This window comes from Centruroides sculpturatus, unplaced genomic scaffold, assembly GCF_000671375.1.
Source record: "Centruroides sculpturatus isolate CEXI.00-Female unplaced genomic scaffold, Cexi_2.0 scaffold785, whole genome shotgun sequence".
Lineage (NCBI taxonomy): Eukaryota > Metazoa > Arthropoda > Arachnida > Scorpiones > Buthidae > Centruroides > Centruroides sculpturatus.
In genome coordinates this window covers 367032-394345 of record NW_019385677.1, presented here as the reverse complement: position 1 = coordinate 394345, position 27314 = coordinate 367032, and the positions used below count along the sequence as shown (strand labels likewise).

The 27314-nt window shown below is 29.9% G+C and overlaps 1 protein-coding gene across 2 annotated transcripts in view; it reads right to left on the bottom strand.

The window, feature by feature from the left end:
* The window catches only part of LOC111641122 (splicing factor, arginine/serine-rich 15-like), a 58755-nt gene that overhangs the window by 12721 nt on the left and 18720 nt on the right, over positions 1-27314 (bottom strand). Inside the window, exons 2-6 of one of the 2 annotated variants that reach the window (XM_023387242.1) lie at positions 21089-21217; positions 7616-7777; positions 7116-7215; positions 3529-3683; positions 1382-1444 (exon numbers count right to left, since the gene is read on the bottom strand). In XM_023387242.1, the coding sequence (XP_023243010.1) occupies positions 1382-1444; positions 3529-3683; positions 7116-7215; positions 7616-7777; positions 21089-21217 (609 nt within the window). The remainder of the gene's footprint in view (positions 1-1381; positions 1445-3528; positions 3684-7115; positions 7216-7615; positions 7778-21088; positions 21218-27314) is intronic. The other variant, XM_023387243.1, reaches the window with a different exon arrangement.

The window sequence follows — 27314 nt, the reverse complement described above, 5'->3', positions numbered from 1 at the left end:
TTTTTTCCGAAAAATGTAAGAAATTCGAAACTAAAATTTTTAAATAAAAACATTTTACTTTATTTTATGATAAAATACATTTTAAAAATTAAAAATTTATATGTATTTTGTATTATATTGTATTAATAAACAAAATTATTTGCTTATTTTTCACTTATGTAGAACCTAACCCTATACCTCACTGTAAATATGGGTTCGTTTTACGCCAATTCGATTTGCGCCGGCTTTTGTAGGAACGGAACTGCAGATTAAACCGAGGGCTACCTGTAATTAATCAGATGATGTCTAAAAACTTATTATTAATAAAAAATCTAGATTTGAGATAAGACAATATCAAATCAGACAACTGCTTACAAGTGGTACAGTGTCAAAAGCACCATGCAAGTCTTCTATTTTCCTTGGATAAGAATATTTTGGTATTTGCAAAAGTAATTAAGACCAGACCCTCATACTATTAATGACATACTGTTCCTAAATAACCTATATTTATGCAGTTTTATTTTCATCCACTCATTTATAAATTAAGAAAATATATTAATTAAGTAATCTTGTAAGTATATGTAATGAAGTGTATAAAATACAGGGTCTTCCAAAAAGAATAATACCATCTTAAATTACTGTAATAATGTTAATTATTACCCTAGAAGTAAGCAATGTAGATCAGTCGACAGAGTAACTCTCCGAGTTTCGTCTTCCATCTGCATATGGATTTCATTTTGTCTGCCACCTCTAGGAAGCACAGTAAATGAAAATGGTAACTCCACATCTGCAACAAAGATGTCTTTTTGTTTTGCAGTTTGCAAAGTCAAAATCAGTCATCATTGTGCACCGATTTTCGATGGTTTTTTTGAGTTTTGCAGACAATTTCAAAGTAATCCGCCACATAAGGCAAACGTTCTTCTGGCACAGTGATGACAGATTACAACTTTGCAGACTGCAGAATGCAAAACACCTTCTATCATAAAGTGTTCATTTTTGTTTTGCAATGTAAGTCAATCGACAGTTATTTTGTCGATTGACTTACATTGCATACTTCGAGTAATAATTATATAATTACAATAATTTAAAATGGTAGCATTTTTTTTTTTTTTTTTGGAAAACTTTGTATTCCAATAAGTCTATTTTGTTAGAATTCTAATATTGACAATTCACCTCACATTATAAAAATAATTATTAAAATGAAAAGTTATTTTTTACTACAAATAAGACTAAGTAAAGACTCTAACTAATATTTTTAAATATTTTACACTAAATGTATAGTTCATTGCTGAACTGTAGTTAACATTATTAACTTTTAATCTAGCATGCAGGCACAAAGTATCAAAAGTTTAGAGATTTAATTTTGTAAAAATGTTTTTTAAAAAAATCTAAAATCCAATACCTTCCTAACTCTCCACCTGCCTTCATGTGTAGAGTTATTTTTTTGGTAGTTTTCACAGTTAGCCTTCAAAAAACAAAACAAAAACAAGCTCAAATTTCTCAATCTCTCATGATCAAATATATCCATATTAAATAAAAAATCAGCAAAATAACCAAAGAAACAATTTTATTAAATTAAAATGTTTGTAACAACCAAATAAAAAAATAATAATAAATTGTAATGTTTGTATCAGGTAAAAGATAATTCTCGTTATATAATTCTCATTATTTTCTGAATTCAATAAGTTTTTCTAACAGAACTAAGAAAAATTGTGGTATAAATGTAAATTTAGAGAAGCTTTAATTGTATCTTAAACTGGAAAAGCATAGTATCTAATAATCTATTAAATAATTTTACGAGTCAATAAAATTTAGTCTACAAATTACTATATGGTAATACCTATTTATTTGTGAAGACGTTGGCAATGTTAAATTACATTCTGTACGTAATGATTTAATATGCAATGGACATTTCACCTGCTGAGAACATTAGCAATGAAACTCCATAAGTTCTGTTTTGAGCTAATTGTTTTTGTAGTTTTTGTCGAACTTTGACCTTTTATTCTACTTAACCACGAGTTACCCAATTGATTTTGTTTTTTTTTGGCTGTAGCTAGGACATCTTTCAAACAGGTGTTCTAGCAGATTAATTTTCCTTATATTTCGAATTAGTATAAAATTTTTTTACTTTAGCTAAGTCACTAAAGCATAAAAATTTGAATATGTTTTGAAGATTTTGTGACTGATAGAATGAAGAGACATCTATTGACTAGGTTAAACTTGAAACCTTTCATTCATTTTTTTTACTTAAATAGAAAAAAGTCGCACAGAGCTAAATCTGGAAATATGGAGGATGCAGGATTAACCAAACACAAGAGTCCTGTAAAAATTCCAATGTCTTGGCAGCAATGTGAGCCCTGGCATTGTTACAGTGAAGCAGAATTCCTCATAAACCAGTTATGGTGTGGTTCTTGCATACGTCTTCAAAAACTTGTAGCAGATGTTTCGAGATATACCAATCGGCATTAACTGTGTTTTGATCTACCACTTCAACTGTTGTGACGAACACTTTTTCTGAAAAAGTGGCAACCATTTGCTTTCAGCATTTCTAGAATGGTGAACTTTTTAGGTGGAGATAAGAGGAAGAACAACAAAGGATACAAGTTTAACATAGTCAAAGATGAATGCCATGCTTTCTTGAAGGATGTCAACACCTTGTCCAAAGAAGATTGGGTTAATTGTTTCATTCTTTGCTTAGAAGGATGCAACTTGACATTGATACTAATAAAGAATACTTCAAAAACTATATAATTGTTTAATATTACCAAAATTAGCATGTCCCAAAACATCTAATATAAGCTTTGCTTATTGTAATCTGAGTTTTGGTTAGTTATCATTATTTTAAGGCAAAAACTGTAGACATTTTTAAGCTGTCTTTTCATGCTACCAATCACAAGATGTGGCTAATACTGCACAGTCATTATTGGTTGTAATTAATGATTAAAACATTTAAAGATAAAATGTTTTAAGCATTATTTGTTCTTAGTACAAGAATTTCAAATTGCTGCATTTTTCTAAAATTCGTAAATATACTGTAGCCTTTAGTAATTTATAATCAAGAATTTCTATGATATTTTATTGTTAAAACTTCAAAAATACTAATATAGTTAAGGCATATAAAATCAGTAAACCTATTATTTCAATTTGTTTTTATGCTGTAGAAAGTACTGTATAATCAAATTTAACACCTATTTTGAACATTTCAGCAAAATCATATTTTGATTAAAAAATTATACTATGTTTATATTTATTCATATAGAACCAGCTGCATTCAGATGGTTCTATTTAAATTATAATTCTGTTTCTATTCTAATTTAAATTATTTAAACATAAAAATTTTCAAATAACTACATTTATCTCTAAATTCCTTCATATATAAAATGTTCAATACAAATTCTTTATATGATTTTTTGATACATTGATATATTTTTAATCTCTAATTTGTTTTTAACTAAATAACTTTTATATTAACTTTTAGGACCTCACTTGTATAAGATAATGAGAGTATTAGATTTACTTTTTTATTCTACTTTTAAAATTAGTACTTACTTCTGAATTTTGAAATGAATGAGACTCCGTTAAAGCGCTATCAGAATGTTGATTGTTCTGACTCCATGTTTTCCACGGTGCACTATCCATTCCTTTATGTTTCACTGAAATACTACCAGAATTGTCATTTCCGCTGGGAGGTGTTTGTTGAAATACTAGTAAAAATATAACAGAAATATTTTAATAACAATAAGCAAACAAAATATTAATCACAACGATTCAATAATATGATACATAAAACCTCTAAATCTAGAAACGGACTAAAAAATGGTCACTCTGAGTTATAGAGAATTCCACATATTAAGGTATATAAAAACTGTTAGATAAAAATAATAAAAAGAACATGGCCGGTGTTATTTACATTTAATAAATATACAAAAAATATAAATATGATTTTTTACAAAGGCAAATCCTTCCTCCAGTCCTTTTTATTTCACCATTCGCACCAACAGCAATCCATAAAAAATTCACAAAGTTATGAAGGCGACCTTCCTTTTGAGGCTACTGCCTCTGCAATAAAAATGTAATAATAAGGTAGAGCATTTTCCGTAGGTTTTACATTTTTATTGTGGAGGCAGTAGCCCCAAAAGAAAGGTTGCCTCCGTAACTTTGTAAACTTTTTTATGGATTGCTGTTGGTGCGAATGGCGAAATAAAAAAGACTGAAGAAAGGTTTTATATTTGTAAAAAGTTGTATTTATATTTTTTTGTGTTTTTATTAGAAAAACTGTTATTTGGGCACAATGTGTGACAAAAGAATATTGCACTAATTTATATGTTTAATCTGTAGCATTAATGAAATTAACCAACTCCAGTAAAAACAAATCAGGGCATTAATAATCATTCAAGACAATATTAGAGTATTTATAGATAAAAACACACTGTATTTTTGTAACAAATTTCAAAAAAGTCAGTTTTTGCAAGGGTTGATGTATTTATGGACCTTACCACTCAGTTCAAGAACATTTTTCCAGCTTTTACAATATTTTTGCCTATGCATTCTCTTTGTTATCATTCAGAATGATTGCAAAAACAGAATGTGATTTTGGAAGATTGATATATTAATGACATTATATATATGAAATGTTTTATAAAAATAAATTTTTCTAGCAATTAAACCAAACCACTTATCATCCTATGTTTTTGCACTCACTGATATTTATTAGCGAAAAACTGAAAGCTAGGAGAATGACACAATACAAATACCATGGGCGATTTTTCCAGAATTCATGCTGCCCAATCTTTGTCTATTTTCTCATCTTTTTGTTTCTTTTAATTGTTTTCTACGATAGAATTACTTGTTGAATCATTGAGGGTTTTCAATTCTTTTTAACCCATGAAAAATTTCACTAAATGCTTTACTACCCATTAACTTGTCCCATTAAAATTTGTTTCTGCTACATTTTTAGTGGAGCAAATATACTTCCACTAGATCAAGTGGGTTTTCTACTAAACTAGCAACTCTGCTTGTGAACACATTTAATTTGAAATGGATTGTCACTGACTTAATTTTCCAGCTGTATTAAAGCCACTTTACTACATAATTTGCCAAAAGGACTCGTGGAACAGAACGGGTTGGTTGACACTAAGCTGAGATCAACCAGTTTGACTTGGGAAACAACATTGAGATACGCGAAATTTTGTTCAACTTTAGGAATAGAAAAATACATTATATTACACAGGGTGTCTGCATGGACTGACAATCCAGTTCGACTTAAAAAGAGTTTCTAGATTAGAGGTTTTATTGTATTTTCTACATACAGAATATAAGTACAATTACAGCACAGATAACAAAATCTATTAACTATTACTAAACTATATTAAAATTTGTTTTTAGTAATGAGATAATACATAAATTTTAATTATTATATATGTCTATCAATACAGCTTTCACATGTTATTACATCAAATAAATTAATTTATTTCATTTAAGTAGAGCAAACAGAGAATATAAAGGAACAATATTTTCAGAGTATTAAACTCTATAATTCAATCAAATCAGAAAGATCAATACAAGAAAACAATAACTTCAAAAATCACACAAAATTTAAATCAATAATCTTGTCTTTAAATATTTAAAAGCTGAATACAATTTACTCTTTAATATTAGCATAACGTCATTTTAAACTGAAATTATCATTTTATTGAATTCAATATAACTTTAATATACAATCTGCTTTATATTATTATTATTTAGTTATCACATTTAATCTCAAACTACCTTCTTGAAATAACTGATTGACTTTCTAGTACAGTAATTTTTTTATCATGTGATATATTTAATTTTTGATAGCACTCCAACAAGCCAGTTACATCAAATATCCCCTTTTGTATATAAACATACAATATTGAAATACTTTAGTTTTAATAAATGCTATTTAAATCAGAACCAGAAACGTTTATTGATATATATTTCAATTTTTGCATCCCCAATTTATAATCTAATAGGTTATTTAGTACTGAAGTTATGTAATTTTTAAATATAACTACATTAAATCCATCAAACAACAATTTAAACTGAAGCAAGAAGCACAGTAGCACTTCTTACGTAAAATTATAGTTTACCATACTACTTAAATTCGAATTACAAAATGAGTATTTATTGTGATTTATAAAGAACTAAAAGTATTATCTTCAATACAAAAATGATCAAAGACAATTTGAAAAAACATTTGGCAATAGTCAATGTAAGATATAAGTCCCAAATAAAAACACCTACATTTTTGGTTACTGCATAATCTTCTCTAGTAAAAATTCAATTGAACAATGTAATATATTTGTAATTGTTGTTTTNCCAAAAAAGTAAAAAATAATAATAATAAATATTATATATTTCTATGACATCATTTCTATGAAATACGACAGGCTATATTATTAATTCGCTCATCCACCTGTATAAACGCAATTTTACGAATTTGTGAAACTAGATCTTCTAATAAAAATATATTTTCTGAGATCGTATATAAGATAGATTTTCACGATATTTTTTAGTAACTGCGCCAACGACATGTTTTCATTTAAATCTTACGATAATTAATAATGAACATTGAAAATACAACAACTAGATAAAAATTAAACGTTACTTTAATTGAAACACCATTAAATCGTATTAGCATTTCATAATAATTAGTAATATAATGTTTTTTTAGAAATAATATATCATAATTTATGGCATATAACATGCAACCCTTTTCCAGAAAAATAAAAATCATCCTTCATTTTATATATGAAGTTGCAATCTACCATAGGCTTATGATTTCTCCCAACAACCTTTGGTAACCTCTATCTAGCCTAACTCTTAAAAATGTTATTGTGGTAGCAATGGATAAACAAATTGCCATTGTCTGTTGCTGCCTCGTGTGAAAAGAAAGCTCCCATCAAGGCTAATCAGAGATAAATGTTCAGTAAAGAAAATTCAGGCCAACTGCCACATGAATGAGACAACTTAAGTATACTGAATAATTTTTCCTAAATAATATCTCCTGAAATATTAATGCATCTTATATATCATAAAATACAGTAGGTTTATCCCTCTCAACAGACGTATCACTATAAGTTTTATATATAATTATTGTCAAAAAATCTTACCTGGAGCATTTGGATTAGCCATATCCAGAAGTGGCTGAATGACTTCGCTCGGAAAAACATTATTCTTCTGCCAAAGATTTAATACACGAACAATTTTTGGCTAAAATATAATAAATTTTAAATTAATACAAGCCGTAACACACTTCAATAAATTATTTATCACTTCCGCATTTAAAAACTTATAATGCAACTATGTTTGAAATAAACAAATCACTTAAATTTAGGCAACTGAAATCATTTTCATTAATTACTTGATAGCTGCATAAATTATAAAATGAAGCTTAAAATGCTTTTCAGCAATTACCGAACAATCAAATTTTACTCCAGCAATGCATTGCGGATTTTTCACAAATATTTTTTTACGTATCCAAAATCAATTTTTATAGCTAAACATTCATCTATATACAGATTTTTTTTAAATTTGAATATCTTCTGTAAACAACACAAATAATTATATGCTATAATTTTAATTTATAAATATTATAATAAATATTACTTACTCTATCTTCAAAAGGACATTTAAAAAGATTTTGGAAAGTTGCAGTTATATTCTTAGTAAATCTAGGTGCAAATACATCTTTTTCACAACCAAACTGATGTCTAGACTGTCGTACAATAGAATCAATGACGTAAAGTCCTGGCACTTTATATTCTGCACGGCACTGAAGAATAAAAATCAATTTCAAATTAAAAAAAATGGGCAAATGCAACAATTTTAAAATCTATTATTAATATACTTTGCATTAAGCAGGCTAGTAAATCTCAAACACAACACCAAACCTAAATTCTGTCCGGTAACAAAATTTAACATGTCTACAGACATTTTTGATTTCCTCAAATAAAGTCAAACTCCAACTAATAAGTTGGGAGTTTGCTTTCATTTTTCTGTAAGAATAGTTTACAGAAAAGAACAACAAACAGACAGAAAAATAAGATAAAAATTAAATATAAATAATAAATTAGATGTATAAATAGATACTTGGTTGGTAGAATAGTAATAAAAAAAATTAAAATACATGCATAAGGAAAAGTAAATACTGTGGAATAAACAACAAATAGTTAGGCTATAAATTCATAAATGAAAGTGATACTGTACATTATTCACACTTATACAGTTGTAATCAACAATCTATGTAATATATATCAATTAACAATCTATTATGAATACACTTTGATTTAAAAGATATTATCATCAACAATGGCCAAAGTATGGCTCGCAAGCTCACTTGAACATCAGAAGTGCAACTTGAAATATGCATATGACCGTTTAGCTGTGCTATAGTCTCAAAAATATTTTAATATTGTGTTATAAAGGCTAAATCATATTACGTCAACATCTATGTAGTAAACAAATTTAAGCTGATGGAAGTCAACCAAAATTGTCGTGGTCGTATACTACTAACATCCCAATATTACATTGCATAACCACATTTCCACTAAGGCTATTATAATGTCAATGCCTCAAAAGTGGTTCTTGAATCTTGTCTGGTTAACTACTCGATGTTATGTCAATTCTCTTACTCTTACTTGTCTTTCTTTTAAATTGAACAATGTATCCTTTCCATTTAAGAATTATGTATGTTCAGATAGATAACATTTTAGAGAATGTATTCAACTGAGATACAACTGCCGTCTTCAATATCTCAGTTGGGTCAAAATAACCCAGACAACAGACAATTTGGCAAAATGGCCAATCTGCTTCCTTTCAGCCTTATGATGTGGCCTTTCTCAAACTCCATCAGCTGTGCATAAAGTCTCCAACCTTGTCGTACGAGCATGTCTGACAATCAAAGACTTCCAAATAACAATATGGAAAATTCTGAATGCAGTAAGTCTCTGCAAGCCTTTTTATAGGAGGATACTGGGATAGCAATTTTAAGGCACTCTGGTGTGCAATATGACTGCAACTGTAATCATTTATATATCCGTCGAGAGACAGCTGTATTAAACAAACAAATTCACACCGAAATACTAATTCCAGCAGTAAACAAAGAAATAAACTTTAATGTTCAAATGTTTTCGGCCGTCTTTCAGAGGCCTTCGTCAAGAAAAATGCATAAAACAGAAAAAACAGTTCTATCTTTTAAAAGTTTTAGCTAAGATAGAACTATTTTTTTCTGTTTTATGCATTTTTTCTGACGAGGGCCTCTGAAAGATGGCCAAAAACGCTTGAACATTAAAGTTTATTTGTTCATTTACTGCTGGAATTAGCATTTGTGTGTGAATTTGTTTGTTTACTATACAAATAGTTCCAGTTTGTGTGTGCCAGTTTTTTGTCTGACACAGCTGTATGCCTAGTTTTGCAGTAATCAGACAATTCTACCTGAATGCATAGCTTTTTTGTCAATAGGTGTTTGTATATACAAGATGTTCACTTTCAACATTTATCCAGGTGCAAGAGATCTTTTCAACAACAACAAGATTCCATTTTTAATTTTCACTTTTTATCTTTGAAAAATTTACCTATTGCCTTGAAACTACTGCATGATTTACATGTCTCTTATTTGAATGAATTAATTTATTTTACTTATTTATTTATTATCCAGCATGCATATGATGCGTTAGTTTCACTGTACTGTTTAAGGTAAAATACCACATAGCCTGCTAACTGGTAGAACACTGCAACAACTTATATGACACACATTATTGGAAATGATCATACTTTATGAGAAAACAAGTCAAAATTCACAAGAAGAAGCATCTAGAATCCAGGGGTGCAGAATATTTTCAGGACCCAAAATTTCTCCCTGAAATCCAAACATACACAAAATTTCCCCAACAATTATTGCACACAAAATAAAATGTTTTACAAACCAGTTAATAATTATTACTATGTAGTTTGTAAAATTCAAATTAAATCATCAATCATAAAATAACACCTTTAATACCTTAGTTCTCCAATACAAAACAATAATAAAACTGACATTTTCGATCTAATATGATCTTTTTCAATTCAATTAACATTCCAATATTCAGAATGCAAATTGAACAATGACATATTATAAAACTAAGAGGAAAAATTTTTAAATGAATGATTACGGTAAATTCACTCCTGAAATATACAGTAAATGTATAAGTAAATTAGTTTACATCAATATTGTGATGTAATGGTTAAGTGCAGACAATATGTCAACATACCACACAAAGGAATGAATTTTATTTATTTATTTTTTTTGATGGCATCGTGGGCCTGTGCACTTAGGCATACTTCTACATATAGTCACATATAAGCACACATGAAATAATAAAACAATGTGAATTTTAACAGTCCAAATAAATCAAATTTTATATTGCCATAACATGCACCTGTTTAAATGCTGGCAAATAAATGGCACAGCATCAGACAACAGCAGAGGTAGGAAACTGACTGGTGCAACATGATGTTAAATTTATGCCAAGTCAAACTACAACTGCTTGAATAGATCATATGGACTGACAAGAAACTTTTTACCTAAATGGTGTGAAACCACCATAATGCATACCACTGGGCACTGTGTACTCCTCAATGCCATGCAAAATACATGTCACCAGATGCATTTTACTCTAAACATCTGGTATGGCATCTGGAGTAAGCAGGTTCTTGTTCACAAATTCATTGACCAAACCATAATTATTTTAATATCCTATACATGATAATGGACAAATGGTTAAATGACTTACTGTTAGAACAATTACAGCAGGTTAGCATGCTGACTTGTTCCCAGGCAGATATGTATCAATGGTTCACAGAGCAGTTCAAGCAACTGACAAATAAGACACGGTCCTATTCCTTGGTCATTGCTTATTCCAGACTTGACCCACAACCTTTCCCACAGAATCACCCTAAAAGCATAAATTTACATTTACCCAGCAGTACTGCATGATTTTGGCAAGCTGCAAACATAAATAAGTAGGTTTTTAAAACAGTGACACTGAGTATGAATGGGTCCATAAGACCACACAACCATCTTTATAAAGCTAACTGTTACTGTATTACTTTATTTAATGTTATTTTTTATCCTTTACATTCAAAGATTCTTTTTACAGTATGTTAAATCTTCTTAAAATAATTCTCTTCTGTTGGAAAGAATTCTGATCAGGAAAGATGGAAACCTTACCTTAGAAATACCATGCAATTTATACATAGCTCTTTCGTGAACAAACTAATTACTTTTATTATAAACATCATACTGAAACTAAGACACCTAACACATACTTGTGCAATGCTAGAATGATCTTTTTTTTTATGCTTGGATAAATATTACGTGAACCCCTTGTGTAAGTAATAATAATAAGGAAAGGATCAAAGTATTAAAATACAATATAAAAAACATTGACAAAGAGAGTTTATATCATAATGAAAACACTAAATAATTAGGATGGAAACATCGAAATGAATTTATTTCATATTAAATTGGATGAACGTCTGTTCTAATTCAAAACAATATTTTACAAATAAAATCAGTTTTCCATCAGTAGCAGTAACAGCAATTGGAGAGGCAGTAAAAAAAAAATAAAATAAAATAAATTGTTAACAATTTTAATGAATTATCATTAAAATTGCTAACAATTGTTTTAACTATATTAACAGATAAACGAATAATTATCTTATTATACAGAATGTAATAAGATAATTATCTGTTAATTAATGTGATGTGAAAAGTTCATGAAGAGAACAAACAATTATTTATTGTAACATTGTCACAATGCCCAGATGCAATTTTTAATCATATTTTTAATTTACTTAATTTAAAATATATGCTCTTCACCTCAAATTAGTAGTGTCTTGCGCCTGTATATCATACTTTCCTGCTACAATTGTTCCAATCATTGAACTCAGGGCTTCTTAAACTATGGGTTGTGACCCCATTTGGGGTCGCTTAGGGAAATCTTAAGGTTGCAAGATTTTAATGCAAAATATTGAAAATAATTTGAGAGAGTTTGAAAATGGCACGCTTTGTGTCATAGGTTTCGTGAGTTGCGCTTTGTGTCACTTCTGGTGCAGCGAGACAACGATTCAGCAACACTGATTGTAGTGTGAACTAGTGCAGTGTTGTCGATTTTCAATGTATTCAGTTGTCTCTGTTCCATTGTAACAGAAGAGTGAACTGTGGTAGTACACCATTATTGTTTTTGCAAATTTGTATTTTTGGGTCGTGAAAAAAATCACAATTATAAATGGGGTCATGAATAAAAAAAGTTTAAGCAGCCCTGATCTAAATCCTATCAGGAAAAAATTTTTGAATTGAAATAACATTACTTCTGGTTCATTCCAGAAGTTTGTATATAGTTAATCGGGGCCTCCTGCCACTAAGCTTTCCATATCTGGTTTTGAATTTCATCTATCTAACTCCATTCTCGCGATTAAAAAAGTACAGACAGACAGTAGGTATTTATAGGTTCACAACTTTTTTCAATTTTCAGCCCAACAAAGCAATCTTCAAGAACTATAATTATGGTAAAAAAAAAAAAACAGCCAAAAGAACTTGTTTTCCCTAATTATTCTATGACAAAAATAGATAAGATATACAGTAGAGCGTCGTTTATCCGAATCAATTGGGGACTGGGGTTGTTCGGATAACTTATTTTTCGTATAACCGATTATGTACGAAAAAATATATTAACCTATCCCACCCTGAAATTTTTCTCCGTTGCGTGTCGCTTTGCGCTGAATTTTCATCAATGTTAAGCCTAACGTAAACTTTTTAAAATAATAATCGTGGCTATTGTATCGTTAAAAATTATTTCTTTATTTTGTACAAACAAAATAAATATATTGAAAAATATAAAAACAATAAAAAATTATACTTCAGAAGTTAATTTAGTATCAAAAACGTAAAATATTTGAGTAGCCCAAGACATAGCCAAAGATTGCAGCGCCACAGCACTAGCGAAAATTTAAATTTGCCAACTGGAATTCTTTCGGATAACCAACTTTCAGATAAATGACGCTCTACTGTATATAATCTTTGTTTATATTCCAATGGAAAGCATGTATTTTCTTATAATCACGAATATCTGACCTGTTTTTTCTTTTTTTTGCTAATTATTTAAAAATTAGCATAGTCGTAGTCCATAAATAATCTAGCTATAGTTTACATTTGTAAATATCAATCTTAGAATTCATTATTTAAAAATTTTGTAATTTTGATAAACTTCTAACATAGATAATTAATATAATAAAATCTGCTTATTACAATCACTGATTATTATCAATGATTTAATATCATCAAAATATTCCAAAGCATACTAGGAGAACTTCATCCATGAGTAAAGTGCAATGATGGCTTGTGAACTTGTGTCAGGTCATTAGAGTGCTGAATTAAAGCAACTTGTCACTCTGCATAAGTAGTGAATTTTATCTTTGTTCAAAACTTCCTTAACTTACATAATAAACGTTGTGCAAGATATAATACATTAATTTATGTAGGTTAAGGTATATATGGTCAATTTTTCAAGAAAAATGGAAAAAAATTTGGCAAGAGCTTCACCATATTTCAATTGTTAGTAGTGCACAGTCATTTGTTTATGTTTTTATTATGTAAAATTTTTCCATTGACTTAACCTAGGGATGATGATCTTTAATCCTATTATTTAAAATTCTGAGTCAAATTTTAAAATTCAATTTCCTTGTGTCTTTTATTATTTCTATTAATGTGCAAAATTTTGTTAAAATCATCAAGTTGTTAGTTTGCAAAGTGTTTTGGTGATTTGTCGATTTGAGTTAGCTCACTTGCCTCGCTTCAATAAGTCAAAATTCATAACCTTGCTTATTGTAATCAGAAGCTTGCTTAATAGTTATCATTATCTTCAGGTAAACAGATATTTTTAAGCTGTCTTTTTGCCTCAGTTTGCTGATAAAAATGCAGTCATTCAGTTATTGTTTTCAATCTCACAGAGTACTTTAATTATTTAATGTTTACTGTATAGTAGTTAAAATAACTAAATTTATTGCTTCAATTATCCATTATATGAATTTCCATTAATTTACAATAACAGTAATTACAATTAATAAATCTTAAAGTTTATTTTAACATGTCCTTTTATGGACAAAGTTGATCAAATCCCACACTTCCACTGTTTGTAGTCTTTATTTACTTTGCTTAATTATCATCATCAGTATAAGCAACTTCCAAAATAATTGCAAAAACTGGATGCTACTGTAATATATTTTGCCATATCTACCAATAAAATTCAAACTTATTATATATATATATATATATATATTAATGAGGACTCGCGTGCAATTATATACNCCAACAATAAATAATACTCGCATAAATAAAGTTTTTTGATAAAAAAACTAATCTATTTATTCAGAATTGTCTTGCGTCGAAAGCGAATTAAACCTCATAGAAATATCCGACGACGGCGTCATTTGAGAGCTTCCGACGGACTGACGACAGTGACGACGCGTGTCATGGGGGAGGGGTGCGGTGAAAAGCGAATACAAGTGGCTGAGAGATAGAATCGGTGCCTAATCCTCGTTAATCGATTCAGAACGATTTTTAAATTTTTTTTTTTTTTGATAAAATAAATAATATTTGCGTATGGAACTAAAGAGCCGCAGCTTCACATCCAAAGAGCCACATGTGGCTCGCGAGCCGCAGGTTGCTGTTCGACCAATTGTACAAAAATCTGCAGTTACATTCACATACTTATAAGTTAGATCATATCATACATCCCACCCCAAAATACTAATTGGATTTCTATATAACATTTAATTTCCATCTATATTTGATTGCTGGCTTTATATGTAGCTCCATCTATTAGCAAAAAATTTAAGAAAATAAAAAAAAACTATATATAATTCTTAAAAATATATATATAATTTTAAAAAATATATATTATATTCACTTAATTATTGCAACAATAATTTAGCATAAAATAGATGTGCCATTATTCCATTATTGGAACAGGTAGCACATAGCACTTGCCTGAGTGGAGTGGAATACTGTTTTGCCCCTGTATATCATTTTTTCATATTAGCAATAAAATCATGCCAATTATGTATCTAACTCTGTGCAGGGGAAAATTTTTGAACTGAAATAACATGATTTCTGTGAAAACAGGAAGTTCATATATAGTTAACCTGAACCTCCAGCTTTTAAGCTTTCCATATCTGGTCTCAATGTTCATCTAACTCCATTCTCAAGATTAAGGAAGGACAGATAGATAGATGACAGTGGGAATTTATAGGTCTACAATTTTTTCAAATTGCAGCCCAGTAAGTCTCCTTCAATAATAGAGTCTATAAAACCACCAAACACTTTTAGTCAGTCGTGAATTCACACATTGCCAATGGATTGGCCCTGTGAAGTTTTCTGGGTTTTCACATGTTAGTAATACCTAAATAGAGGCCAGCTGTACATGAATGTCTTTCCGGGATGCATCCTCCTTGGCAGATCATTCAAATGTCGCGTTGCCATAACCAAATAAAGCAGTTCTAATAATTTTTCTATAAATGCAATACAGTAGAGCGTCATTTATCCGAATCAATTCCGACTGGGATTGTTCGGAAAATCGATATTTCGGATAACTGATTATGTACGAAAAAATATATTAACCTATCCAATGTTGAAATTTTTCTCCATTGCATGTCACTTCGCGTTGAATTTTCGTTGATGTTAAGCCTAACGAAGACTATTATATTGTTAAAAATTATTTTTTTTATTTTGTACAAACAAAATAAATATATTGAAAAATATAAAAACAATAAAAAATTATACTTCAGAAGTTAATTTAGTATGAAAAATGTAAAATATTTGAGTAGCCCAAGACATAGCCAAAGATTGCAGTGCCACAGCACTGGCAAAAATTTAAATTTGCCTACTGGAATTTTTTCAGATAATTGACTTTCAGATAAACGACGCTCTACTGTATTCACAAGGATATACTTAACTACCATGAAACCTGGACACTCTGCCCCTCCCGATTTCATCTCCCCCTTACTTAACTCATAAACCCATTGCCTCAAACTTCCTGCTGATACTGTTTCAGATGATGTAACATTCAGCCAAATTAATGTACGTGCAACGATTTTAAAGAACAAAGTAGAGTGCAAAGTCTTTTTCTGTACAGATGTTTATTTTTCCTATTTGCTATCATGGCAACATTGCCTAATTCAAAATTTCCTGTAGTTGTAGTCTGTGTAATGTGCGCTTTATACACATGTTGAGTATTGCTATCAAATCTGCATCCATTATTCTTATGCCACAAGTTTCAAAAGTTTCTTTTACTTAAATGTTTTTGCTGAGCTTTACTTTTTCAATGTTTCACAAATTTTTTTATGGGATCACATAAAAGCAATTATTCTCATATTTTTACATGATTTTTTTATTTAAAGAAGTTTTATATCAAGTCTTTTGGACATTAACCCTTTCTTCTCGAGGGTGCCGATCGGTTGGTACCCCCCACTGTTAAGCAAAACCACAAGGGTACCGATTTGTAGACACCCTAGTAAAAATCTTTTTTTTTTAATTTATCGACAACAGATATCAGCATCTTGTCTATTGTCTGTTTTACATATTTTTGTCCAGGTGGTGTTTTGTTGACTTAAAAATTTTTAATTAATTCTTTTTTTTTTTCTTAATTTATTTTTCCTGATAATTTTTTATTTCATTTTTAGCATATTCATGCAATAATATTACTATAATAAGTTCATTCATGCTATAATAAGTCAACGTGTTATAAATATTCAAGTTGTGACCTTCAGTTCTGACATTTTATATATTTTTTTATTTTTTATTTTAATCTAAAATATCAGCAAATGTTAAATGTATTACTACTGGTAATCGTATGTTTATTACAAAAATTTATATTCTTGTTCGCTATGAAGTGAATAAAGTATATTAGTTTATTTTATTAGTTGATAGCAGAATAAAGTTTTGAATTCAAACAAATGTTTGATATAATGTGTGATAATTTCACAACGAATAAACGTACATGCATAAGTGTTATATAGAGTTGTACAGAACAATATTCTACGTCTTTCTGGCTCATTGCCAGCAAAAAACTAGGTAACTAGATAATGTTAATTTTGACAAAAAATTACAAATTATCAAGTTTAAATGTCAGTTCTGATATATATATTTTTTTTTCTTATAAATTTTTCTAATAAAATGTATTGAAAAATATTGTATTTAAAACTACAGATATTAATAAATGTACATGATTTTTTTCATATGAATATAATGATAATTTGATTTTTGGTGAATTTTTAAAATAATATCGCCTGACTGACCTATATTGCCTTAGGACAGATTACAAAATAAATGTAATCAAGATGGCGATGGTAAAGGGTTAAGGTTAGCCTAGACCTGACCTGACCTGACCTAACCTTGATCACGTGTGGGGCCATCACAACCTATCCAACACAGATCACTTTTCAAATATTAATAGTAAATCAGTATTAATTAGTAGTAGTTGTCCATCCTCTCCTCCGGGAGGAGGTCAACTACTATTTTTGGTCGAATTTACTTCAACCCCCTTCTTCCTATTGGATGAAGTGGTATGGTGGCATTCGAATAGGAAAATTACGTAATACAAGGTTACCTGTGAGCACAAAATATGATTTAAGTGGTTTTTGAGGGTGCCGAGTTTAAACATTTGGTCCATTTTTTGTGAAATTTAATTCGTTGGCAGATTACCATTTGATATTCGACTGTGAATGAAACAATTTGTTACAGCTAACATTAGAAAAAATATTCTGTCTGACCAATGAAATCATGCCATTTCATGCAATCCAAGTATCACAATAAACATGACAATGGTAAGCTAAAATAACCAAACTCTTTATATGGTTTTTGTTTTACTGTATCTTACATAATTATTTAAAAAATTATTTAAATTGTGTACAGTAGAGGAATATAGAATTTTAAAAATGTGTTAGATTGGTCATTTGGTGTGATAAACCCTCACATAAGATCACCTTTGTAATTATATAAACCAAATTCTATAATGTAATATAATAGAAGGATTAGAAGTACGAAAGAATCTAATAATGTTCCTTCTTTTTTTGGAGCAATACCAGGCTTACCTGCAAGTATATTATAAAATACTAATTGCATTTTTAGTGCATAATGATGATGATAAAAAACTACAAAAAACACATTTTAAGTGACATTTGTAAGAAATACCATATTGTGCATAAAACTATACAATATGTCAAGTTACAAGCTTTTAGCACATATAGACTACTTACCTATACCCAAATATAGCAAAAACTCCATACTTCTGGAGTTGTATTAAATAAAAAATGCTGTGAATATGGAAAACATAAATATGGGGAAAGCATTGAAAAAAATTAAGAAATTGAAAAAAATAAAAATAAAATTTGAAAATAAAAGAACTTTGTTATTGATTTTTTAATCTCTGTCTCTTTCCTTAACGCAGCAGTCCCTAAACTTTTCAGGAGGAGGGCCACATTAGTAATTCTAGCAACAGCAGTGGGTCAGAGTGATTTAATATCACATATATATATATATATATGATAGAAACAGTCACAAAAATCAAATATCCAGCAGAGAAGGTGATAGAGCTAACATTTCTGCCCGTGTTGAATGGACATCATCAAACTAAATAACCTCGCAGCTGTTAAAACAATGGGTAATTGCCACGCAAATATGAAGAGGGGGAGTGATTTCCTCTCCCAAATGATCCAACATTTTAAATTTTGTCTTTGACTGGTGACTTTATTTGGCCCCTAATATTTTGCAACTAGTTTTTTAATCTAGGTAATGTCAATTTACAAGAATAAAAAAAAACTAACTAAAATCCTCTTGTAAAATATAACACTAACATATTAGTGTACAATATAACAATGTACACTAATACAGCACACAACATTTACCATCTGAATAAGTAGGACTGTATCTGTTAAAATAACACGAGACATTACAAGATAATATCTGCTAATGTGATATAATACTCAGCTTGCATTAGAATATGTTTATAATAAAAGCACTAAAAACCATTTAATTTTCTTATCCATTGCTAGATTACTTTTGTTAATGTGTCCATGAATAAGCAAATCTTGGCTTCACAAATATGAAAAATAAAAGAATACAAAAAAAAAAGCACAAATGTGTGATATACATAAATATTAAATAACTATGTAACAAATGGAATACACAAAAAGCTTACACACAAATTATTATACACTCAGCAACCATATTACAAATACATACCTCAGAGAATCATAAAAAACACACAAAATATACTATGACCAAGTCATAATCACCGACAACAATTTGTAACATCAGACCAGACATCACATTAATTAATAAACAAAAAAATCAAACATCCTAGACATTCCAAACATCCACAACATACAAAATACACAAATAGAAAAAAAATTAGTAAATATTCAGAACTTGTAGCAAGATAAAGCCCTTATGAAAAATGGACAAATACATATCCCTATAGTCCTTCTTGCACAGACATTATATTATATACTTGTACAAAAGTTTAGGAACAATAAACCTTAATAATAGTGCATACATCAGATTACAGAAAGTAGACATACTAAACATATATAAAGTTGGAAAAATTGAAAATATAGTAGCATCATGAACAAAACACATCTTTTTCCTGTGTTTGCCCCAGAATTTTTTCTGGGTGGTATTAAAAACTATGCAATAGGGTTGATCTCCCTCATATAAATAACCTTGTTCGGACTTAAACAAGATTACTAGCAATAGCTTTAGCATCCTGGTTTGAAATCAGCAGTCCTGCTGTTTTGGAATTATCACAATCATTTTAGTATATGATTCTCATAAATTTTATCAGCCAGGCAGGGCACCTAGTAAAAAGGGCTTGGGGAGAACAATGTCTTTTGGTATCTATGCCTTAATCTTGGTCTAGCATAATACTAGGCACTGGCCAATTGAAACACAATCCACCAACAATAATCTATATATATACATATAAATGAATGTGTGTGTGTGTGTGTGTGTGTGTGTGTGTGTGTCCTTCATGCATTACCACACCGTTTATCCGATTGCCTTGAAACTTTGGGAAGTTGTTTAATATACTCCAGCGAAGGTTTGTGGCATAGTATGATTGCCATGAAACTTTGGAAAGTTTTTTAATTTTTTAATACACTCCCGCGAAGTACATTTATCCTATGATAGATGGCACGCGTTTACACGAGCATTCGCGCACAGTGTGTTCGATCGATTTCAAATTGTGAAGACCATTTCCCCCTTCAAAAAATATCTCTATATATGCATTTGTGAACTGTTATTTACGATATTTGTAATAATTTTTGTTTAATCACTTTATTTCAACTTTTTTTTGCTAATTATGTATTCGCTCGAACTTCATTAAAACCTCAACTGTACCCCGAACAACAACCGAAGTTGTAGGAGGAAATTCGCCTATTTTACCGATCTAGGGATCCCCTTTTCCAAATTTTAATATCAACTCAAAATAATTTAAAAAGACAAATTACAATAAAACGATTTATTATCCAACTATCAGAAATTTCACAACATGCCAAGGAAGAGAGGAAGGAGCAATTAAATAATTAAAATTATAAAGGATTTAAAAATATATATAAAAATGGGGAATATCGCACTTCTGACAATCGCAGCGAGTATGTGGGCTAAATTTGGAGAATCCGTGCTTCTCGCATGGACAACTGTATGTGGCCGGCTCACGCGTCGAAAAACCTTCCGATTTATTCGTGTACGCACCAGACGGAAAAACAAAAAATATCATGTTTCCACAAACACTCCAATAAATAAATAGAATTGAAACGACCCTTTGAAATGTTTTCCGAATGAAAATGAATAATAATAATAAGTTTTAATAAAAATGATAAAATGTAAATTTAATTCTATCATAACGAGTTTGCTTGAATTTCCTTTCTTCTGAGATCGCAGCAATGCGCGACGGGTAAGCTAGTAATAATATAAAATAAATATTTATCCCTTGCATTTATATTAAAATATAGATGAATATAATAAATAAAGATTAATAATAAAACATACCTTTTGAACAAACTTTTCAACACTTTGTACTATATGTTTATAAAATTTAATCCCCTTAATTGCAGCTTTCGTAACTTGAGTCATTTTAGCCTTTGATATAGGTGGCTTACATTCATACAAAGACGAAAGCTAAAGAAATAAAAATTAAAATTAATTGTATGTTATGATTTAGATTTTTTTTAATAATAAGAATTGCACACACACACACACACATATATATATATATATATATATAGTATATTATACAAACAATGTTTATATAAAATCAAGATACTGATCAACAAACAACAAACAGAAAGTCAACAAACAGTATTCGAGGCTCTACTGTACAAATATTAAACTGTATTAGAGTTATAACTGTCAAGATAAACATAAACAACGAAGTGCTGCATATTTTAAAAAGCATAATTGCAAGTACTTTAATATTAATTACATTATCTTCATCAAAACATAACTCTTTTTGTTCTAATAGTCTGATGAAGATAACTATATCTGAAAACAGTAATCAACACTAATAATATGTGAGATTTAGGTTTTGACACAATATATAAAGCCAAAATTGCACACATTTGGGAAGGCAATAAAAATCGCACAAATTTTACACTGTTTTTCTTGCACTGTTACTAAACAGTATAGTAGTTTCTCTTGTAGTTTTAACACAGATTATTTTCTTTGATTCAGAAGTGAAATTAAAATAACAGTTTTGTTTTCAGGTCTTTACAAATAGGGTTCTTACTCAAATTTTTGTTTTGAATTCCCTAACTTTCTCTGACCAACTTTGTCCAAATTCCCTGACCCTCACATTTCTTATGGTGTGGAATATTGACATAATAAAACAGCATTTTACATTGAGTACATCCATTCCTCTTTTTGCACAGTTGATATGTTCCAAAGACTGTCACATAAAAAAATACAGTACATACATCTCGTAGAAAAATATTTGATAGGATCCACAACTTCAACATAATGAAAAAATAAGAAATTTACAAATGAAATACGAGCTTCTTTTTATTTTATCATCATTATTTGTATGTAAATCTAGTAAACACAAGGTAGCATAAAATCAACAAACAGTATTCTCTGATATACAAATAGTACTGTACTCTGCTTAAAATGATAAATTCTTGACTTAGAAACATGTAATTTTAAAACAAATATTTCAAAAAAAAAGAGCAACTTTTTTTAAACAGCAATAAAAGTGCATAAAAATATTGAATAAAAAGAGGGATAGATGTATACTATTGTTTCTATAATAAAGGCATCTAATTTATTGTAAAATCTTTTTGTTTTTTACCAAATGAAGAATCAAAATACTTCTTAGTATTAATTCTCCTTTATTAAAATATGATAATCAGAAAATAAGTAATTAACTACAATTCACAAAACATAACAACTATTATATTAATGTAGTTTTAGCTTTTTCTCCTCAAGTGTATTTATTTTCATTTCAATCTCTTTTTCTTCTTTTTCGGAATCTTTTCTTAACATTTCCTTGCATTGTTTTAAATCCTTAAGTTGTGTAACTTTTCATTTTTCTCCAGCCCTCAATGCCTGCTGCTTCTATCTTTTTTCTGTAGCAGAGATGCAATATATTGCATCTCTGCTGACTGTTAACAACATTTATTGGGGTGGTATTCTGGTCATCGTCTCGTCGTTCGTCTCTCACAAGCTGTTCGCTGATTGGCTAATCATTTGTTTATGTCTCAAGAGATCATCACGTCTCTCCAAACACAATTCTGGACAACTTTTTCTCTAAGATTCTCTCATTTCTCAGAGGTGAGCAGATAGTTGTCTTTCATCTTTTACCTCAATTTCATTATCCAATATGGATGACTGGATGCTACTCGCGCTGTACTATTGTATTAGAGAATGTTCTCTATCTCGGAAAAGAATATCTCGAGAGAAAATGCTTCTGATTTTTTTCCAATGCCTACACAGAAATGCCACTAATTCCATTTTTGTATTAAATTATCTTACATCAATTACCGAACTATTGAATATGATGCTAATATTACTTAGATAGTTAAGGAGAAATTAGATGGTAATATTTTGAAAAATATCTAAGTATGCATGCTTTTCTAACTTAGCTTATTAAAATTTTTATTTCTTAAGAAATAAATTGACATTACAATCTAAAACAATGTGTAAATGTAAAAATGTTATAAAACAAAAAACATAACTTTGTCAAAATCACATGCTTTATTTGAACACATGCTTTCCTTGCTACATCTACATCTTGCTACCTTGATCTTTATAATTACATACTCTGCATTTTCAAAAATTTTACAATTTCATTGGTTAAAATTCTATACCTTGTTGTGCATGCAGATAACATGAACACGTATAATCAACCTAGTAGAGTTGCGACATCATCAACGAAGATAAGATCATTAAAAGTGACTAGAATCACCACTGTCTCTGAAAGAAGCAATGAGATATAAATGACCACAATATGGCCCTCAATCTATATTTATTTGATCAATACCATCAATACCACCTGCAAAATGGATCCCATCATAATCTAAGAATTGAGTGACTAAACTTTCTTCCTTAAGATTTGCACTCAACATAGATTTGTTAGCAGAGAAACCACTCTCAACACTTGCATTCCCATGTGAGACAAAAAGAAATTTTGATTATAGACCATAGAACTTGCAGTTTCCTATCATCCTTCATAATTTTACAATAAAATATGTCCAGACCATCATCATCACTCCTTTCCGATGTGAAGTCTTCAAACTTTGTAGAATAGGGTTCTATGGACATTTTATTCCAGAGTATATCATGCTGTTATTTTGTTTTAACAGCATATTTCTCATCAATCCTGTTTATATCATGTAGAACCTCCAGTAAAACACTGAAACTCAATTTTCCAACATTTGATTGCATTTTAATAATTTCTAGGTCTTAGCTGCTCAAAGCCTTCATACATTTGTATTTGATAGGTCCCTTCTCAATAATTGTTTGTGTCATCACTTTCAGCATATTTCAACAATCTTTTAGAAAACACAGAACATCTTTGTCGCTTACTTTCAATTCTTTTAAAACCTTTTTTGCTCCAAAACCAATATCCAAATTCTTCAGATGTACCAAGTTTTCATTAGCATCTAAATAATATACTTTTAGAAACTGTTTGTTGGTGACCATGTCATTTTTCACAAACTTTCTAATCAGGTTCATTAATAATTGAACAACTACAGTAATACCTCGACTTACGCTACCCCGACTTACACGAACCCGGAGTTATGCGATTTTTAAATCTCGTCGATTCGTCTTTTGTTTGAGCGCCACGCAGCTCTTGATTACTCACTCCCCCCACACTATTGTTTGGCTTAAATGTTCGGACGTGTCGCGTGGAATCGACATATAGCTACAATTTATTTTGTGTTACTTATTTCTGTGTTTTGTTATATCTGCGGAGACTTGAGAGACTCTACTATGTCATCTGAACGAAGTAGAACTGATTCTTCTGCATCAAACAAGAAAAGAAAAACTTTATCTTTGGAATGTAAAGTTAACATTGGGTATGTTCGTAAAGTCGAACGAGTTAAACGAGAATGACGTCATCGTTATTCCTATTTCGTTAGACTTTTCGAACGATTCGTTACTAACGCGTTTAACTCGTTTGACTTTACGAACGTACCCATTATTAAAGACTTCGATACAAAAATGAAAATTTGTGAATTGGCAAAGAAGTTTGATCTACCGGAATTGTCGGTCAGAACAATTATAAAAGGCAAAGAAAAAATTCTCGAAGCTGTGAAAAATGCTCAATCTTTAAATTCAAGCATCATTCGTAAACTTCATGGTATTATCCCTGAGATGGAAATGATGTTAAAATTGTGTGATAATCAAGTAAATATGGAAAATTGTGTAATAATAATTTGTTATACATATGTATTATCTAAGATTTTATTAAACATTTTTTTCTAAATTATTGTTTTCTTTAGTCTCCGGCCCCAATTAAAAATTATTTGTATGTATTTATATGAGAAATTATACCCCGACTTATGCAAATTCGACTTACACGGTTATCGCTCTGTCCCACCTATCGCGTAAGTTCAGGGTATTACTGTACTTTATAAAGACAGGATGCAAGAGGTTTGTTGCTCTGGAATCGGACTGAAAATGCTCACTTTGTGTACATATTGACCAAAAAAACAAAAATTTAACTTTTATAAAGGGATCAAGAATATAGCGACCTTTCTGTCTTTCAACTTTGTACTGTTGTTTATGTATGTCTTCACAAATTCAACAACTTCTGCACATTCTAAGCACTCTCCTTCTCCAACTACCTTGTTGAACCAAACTTTTTGAAAAGTAATCTGCTTCCACTTATAGCAAATGTATTCAGCAAGCTAAGTGGACGAGTCTTTTAGCAAATACAGTAGTACAAATTCTGTAGCAGGGGTAACATTCCAATCTACTACTTTAAAACCAGCTTTTACAGCACCATGGATTACATGTAAACCGCATGTCCCCATTCTCACAAATAATTTACCAACATTCTGTGTCTCCATGTGATCTTCTAATTTATTCAGAAAACATATGTTTACATTTGATCCATCCATACAGATATGAAAAATTTTTGCTAGATCAAGATGAATGTCTGAGAGGTCATTGAGAAATGCAGAGATCCTCTGTTATACTATGATCCAGAAAAATGCTATTTAAATATCTGGTCATAACCTTGTTTTTACTCTTGTTCCAGTATTTTATCACAAAATCCATTTCAGTTCTTTGAGCAACTTTGTTTAGTGATTTGTCAAAGGAGATAGTAATATTATCACAACTTGTAACAGCATCAACCAATTTTTCTCTGAAATAATGGGCTAGGCCATAATTTATTATGTAAGAAGTTTTATTTGGACCCATATGAAATTGTGTGGCTATAGCACTGTCAGGGAACATTTTTTTGAAAATGTTGAAATTATGTTAAACCTGAGGAAGGCTATTTAAGATAGCTGAAAATGTTGTTTGTTTATATATACAAACATCTCCAACCCGATATATAATATAGCTGCAACCAACAGACTGCCGAAAATCTATCGGGCTAGTTTTATGCTATTTATTAAATAAATTACGTAATCAATTTGGTACTAGAGGTAAGCGTTAGGCGCCATCTCTTATTAATATTAATAATTATAAATAATTTTAATTAATTTAAATAATTTGGAACCGCTGGGAGAAAAAAATCGGCCCGGAGCGGGACTCGAACCCACAACTCCTGCTTACCGTGCAGATGCGTTGCCAGTTACGCTACCCGGACCTCCGATCCGATCTCCTCTTCCAGCGTATATAATCTAACTACTTAACCATCGACGGTTATTACAACGCCGGCTGGGGACACATTCAGTTCCCACGTCCTACTTCCCATAAGGCTCTCAACCGGCCATCGCAAGCCCCGGCAAGGTGTAATATATATACAAACATCTCCAACCCGATATATAATNGATAGCGTAACTGGCAACGCATCTGCACGGTAAGCAGGAGTTGTGGGTTCGAGTCCCGCTCCGGGCCGATTTTTTCTCCCAGCGGTTCCAAATTATTTAAATTAATTAAAATTATTTATAATTATTAATATTAATAAGAGATGGCGCCTAACGCTTACCTCTAGTACCAAATTGATTACGTAATTTATTTAATAAATAGCATAAAACTAGCCCGATAGATTTTTGGCAGTCTGTTGGTTGTAGTTGTTTGTTTAATTAAAATTCGCTAGAAAAAGCGAGAAAGGTGTTTTGTGATATGATTTGCAATTAATTAAAAGAATTGTAATTAAGAGTTGAAATAAATAAATTTTGTCTGCATTTTTAAGAAAATTTTATGTGAAGACGAAATTTAATGCAAAATTAAATAAATAATAATAGTAAATAAATAAAAATTATTAAAAATAATAATTAAAACTCTGGTCTTTACATCAAAACCAAAATAGCAGTAAAAGAACATTTTGTTTTTAATGAGAGTTGCCAATTTAGCTAAATTTTTGCTAGATTTAGTTGATTAAAACTCTGGTCTTTACATCAAAACCAAAATAGCAGTAAAAGAACATTTTGTTTTTAATGAGAGTTGCCAATTTAGCTAAATTTTTGCTAGATTTAGTTGATTTATGAACAATCTAGCTATAAAAAAATCAAACAATTATAATGGAAACAATATGATTTGAGTATTTTTATTAAACTGTCTAGCTATAAATTTGAACTTTGAGTTGGCAACACTACTATTA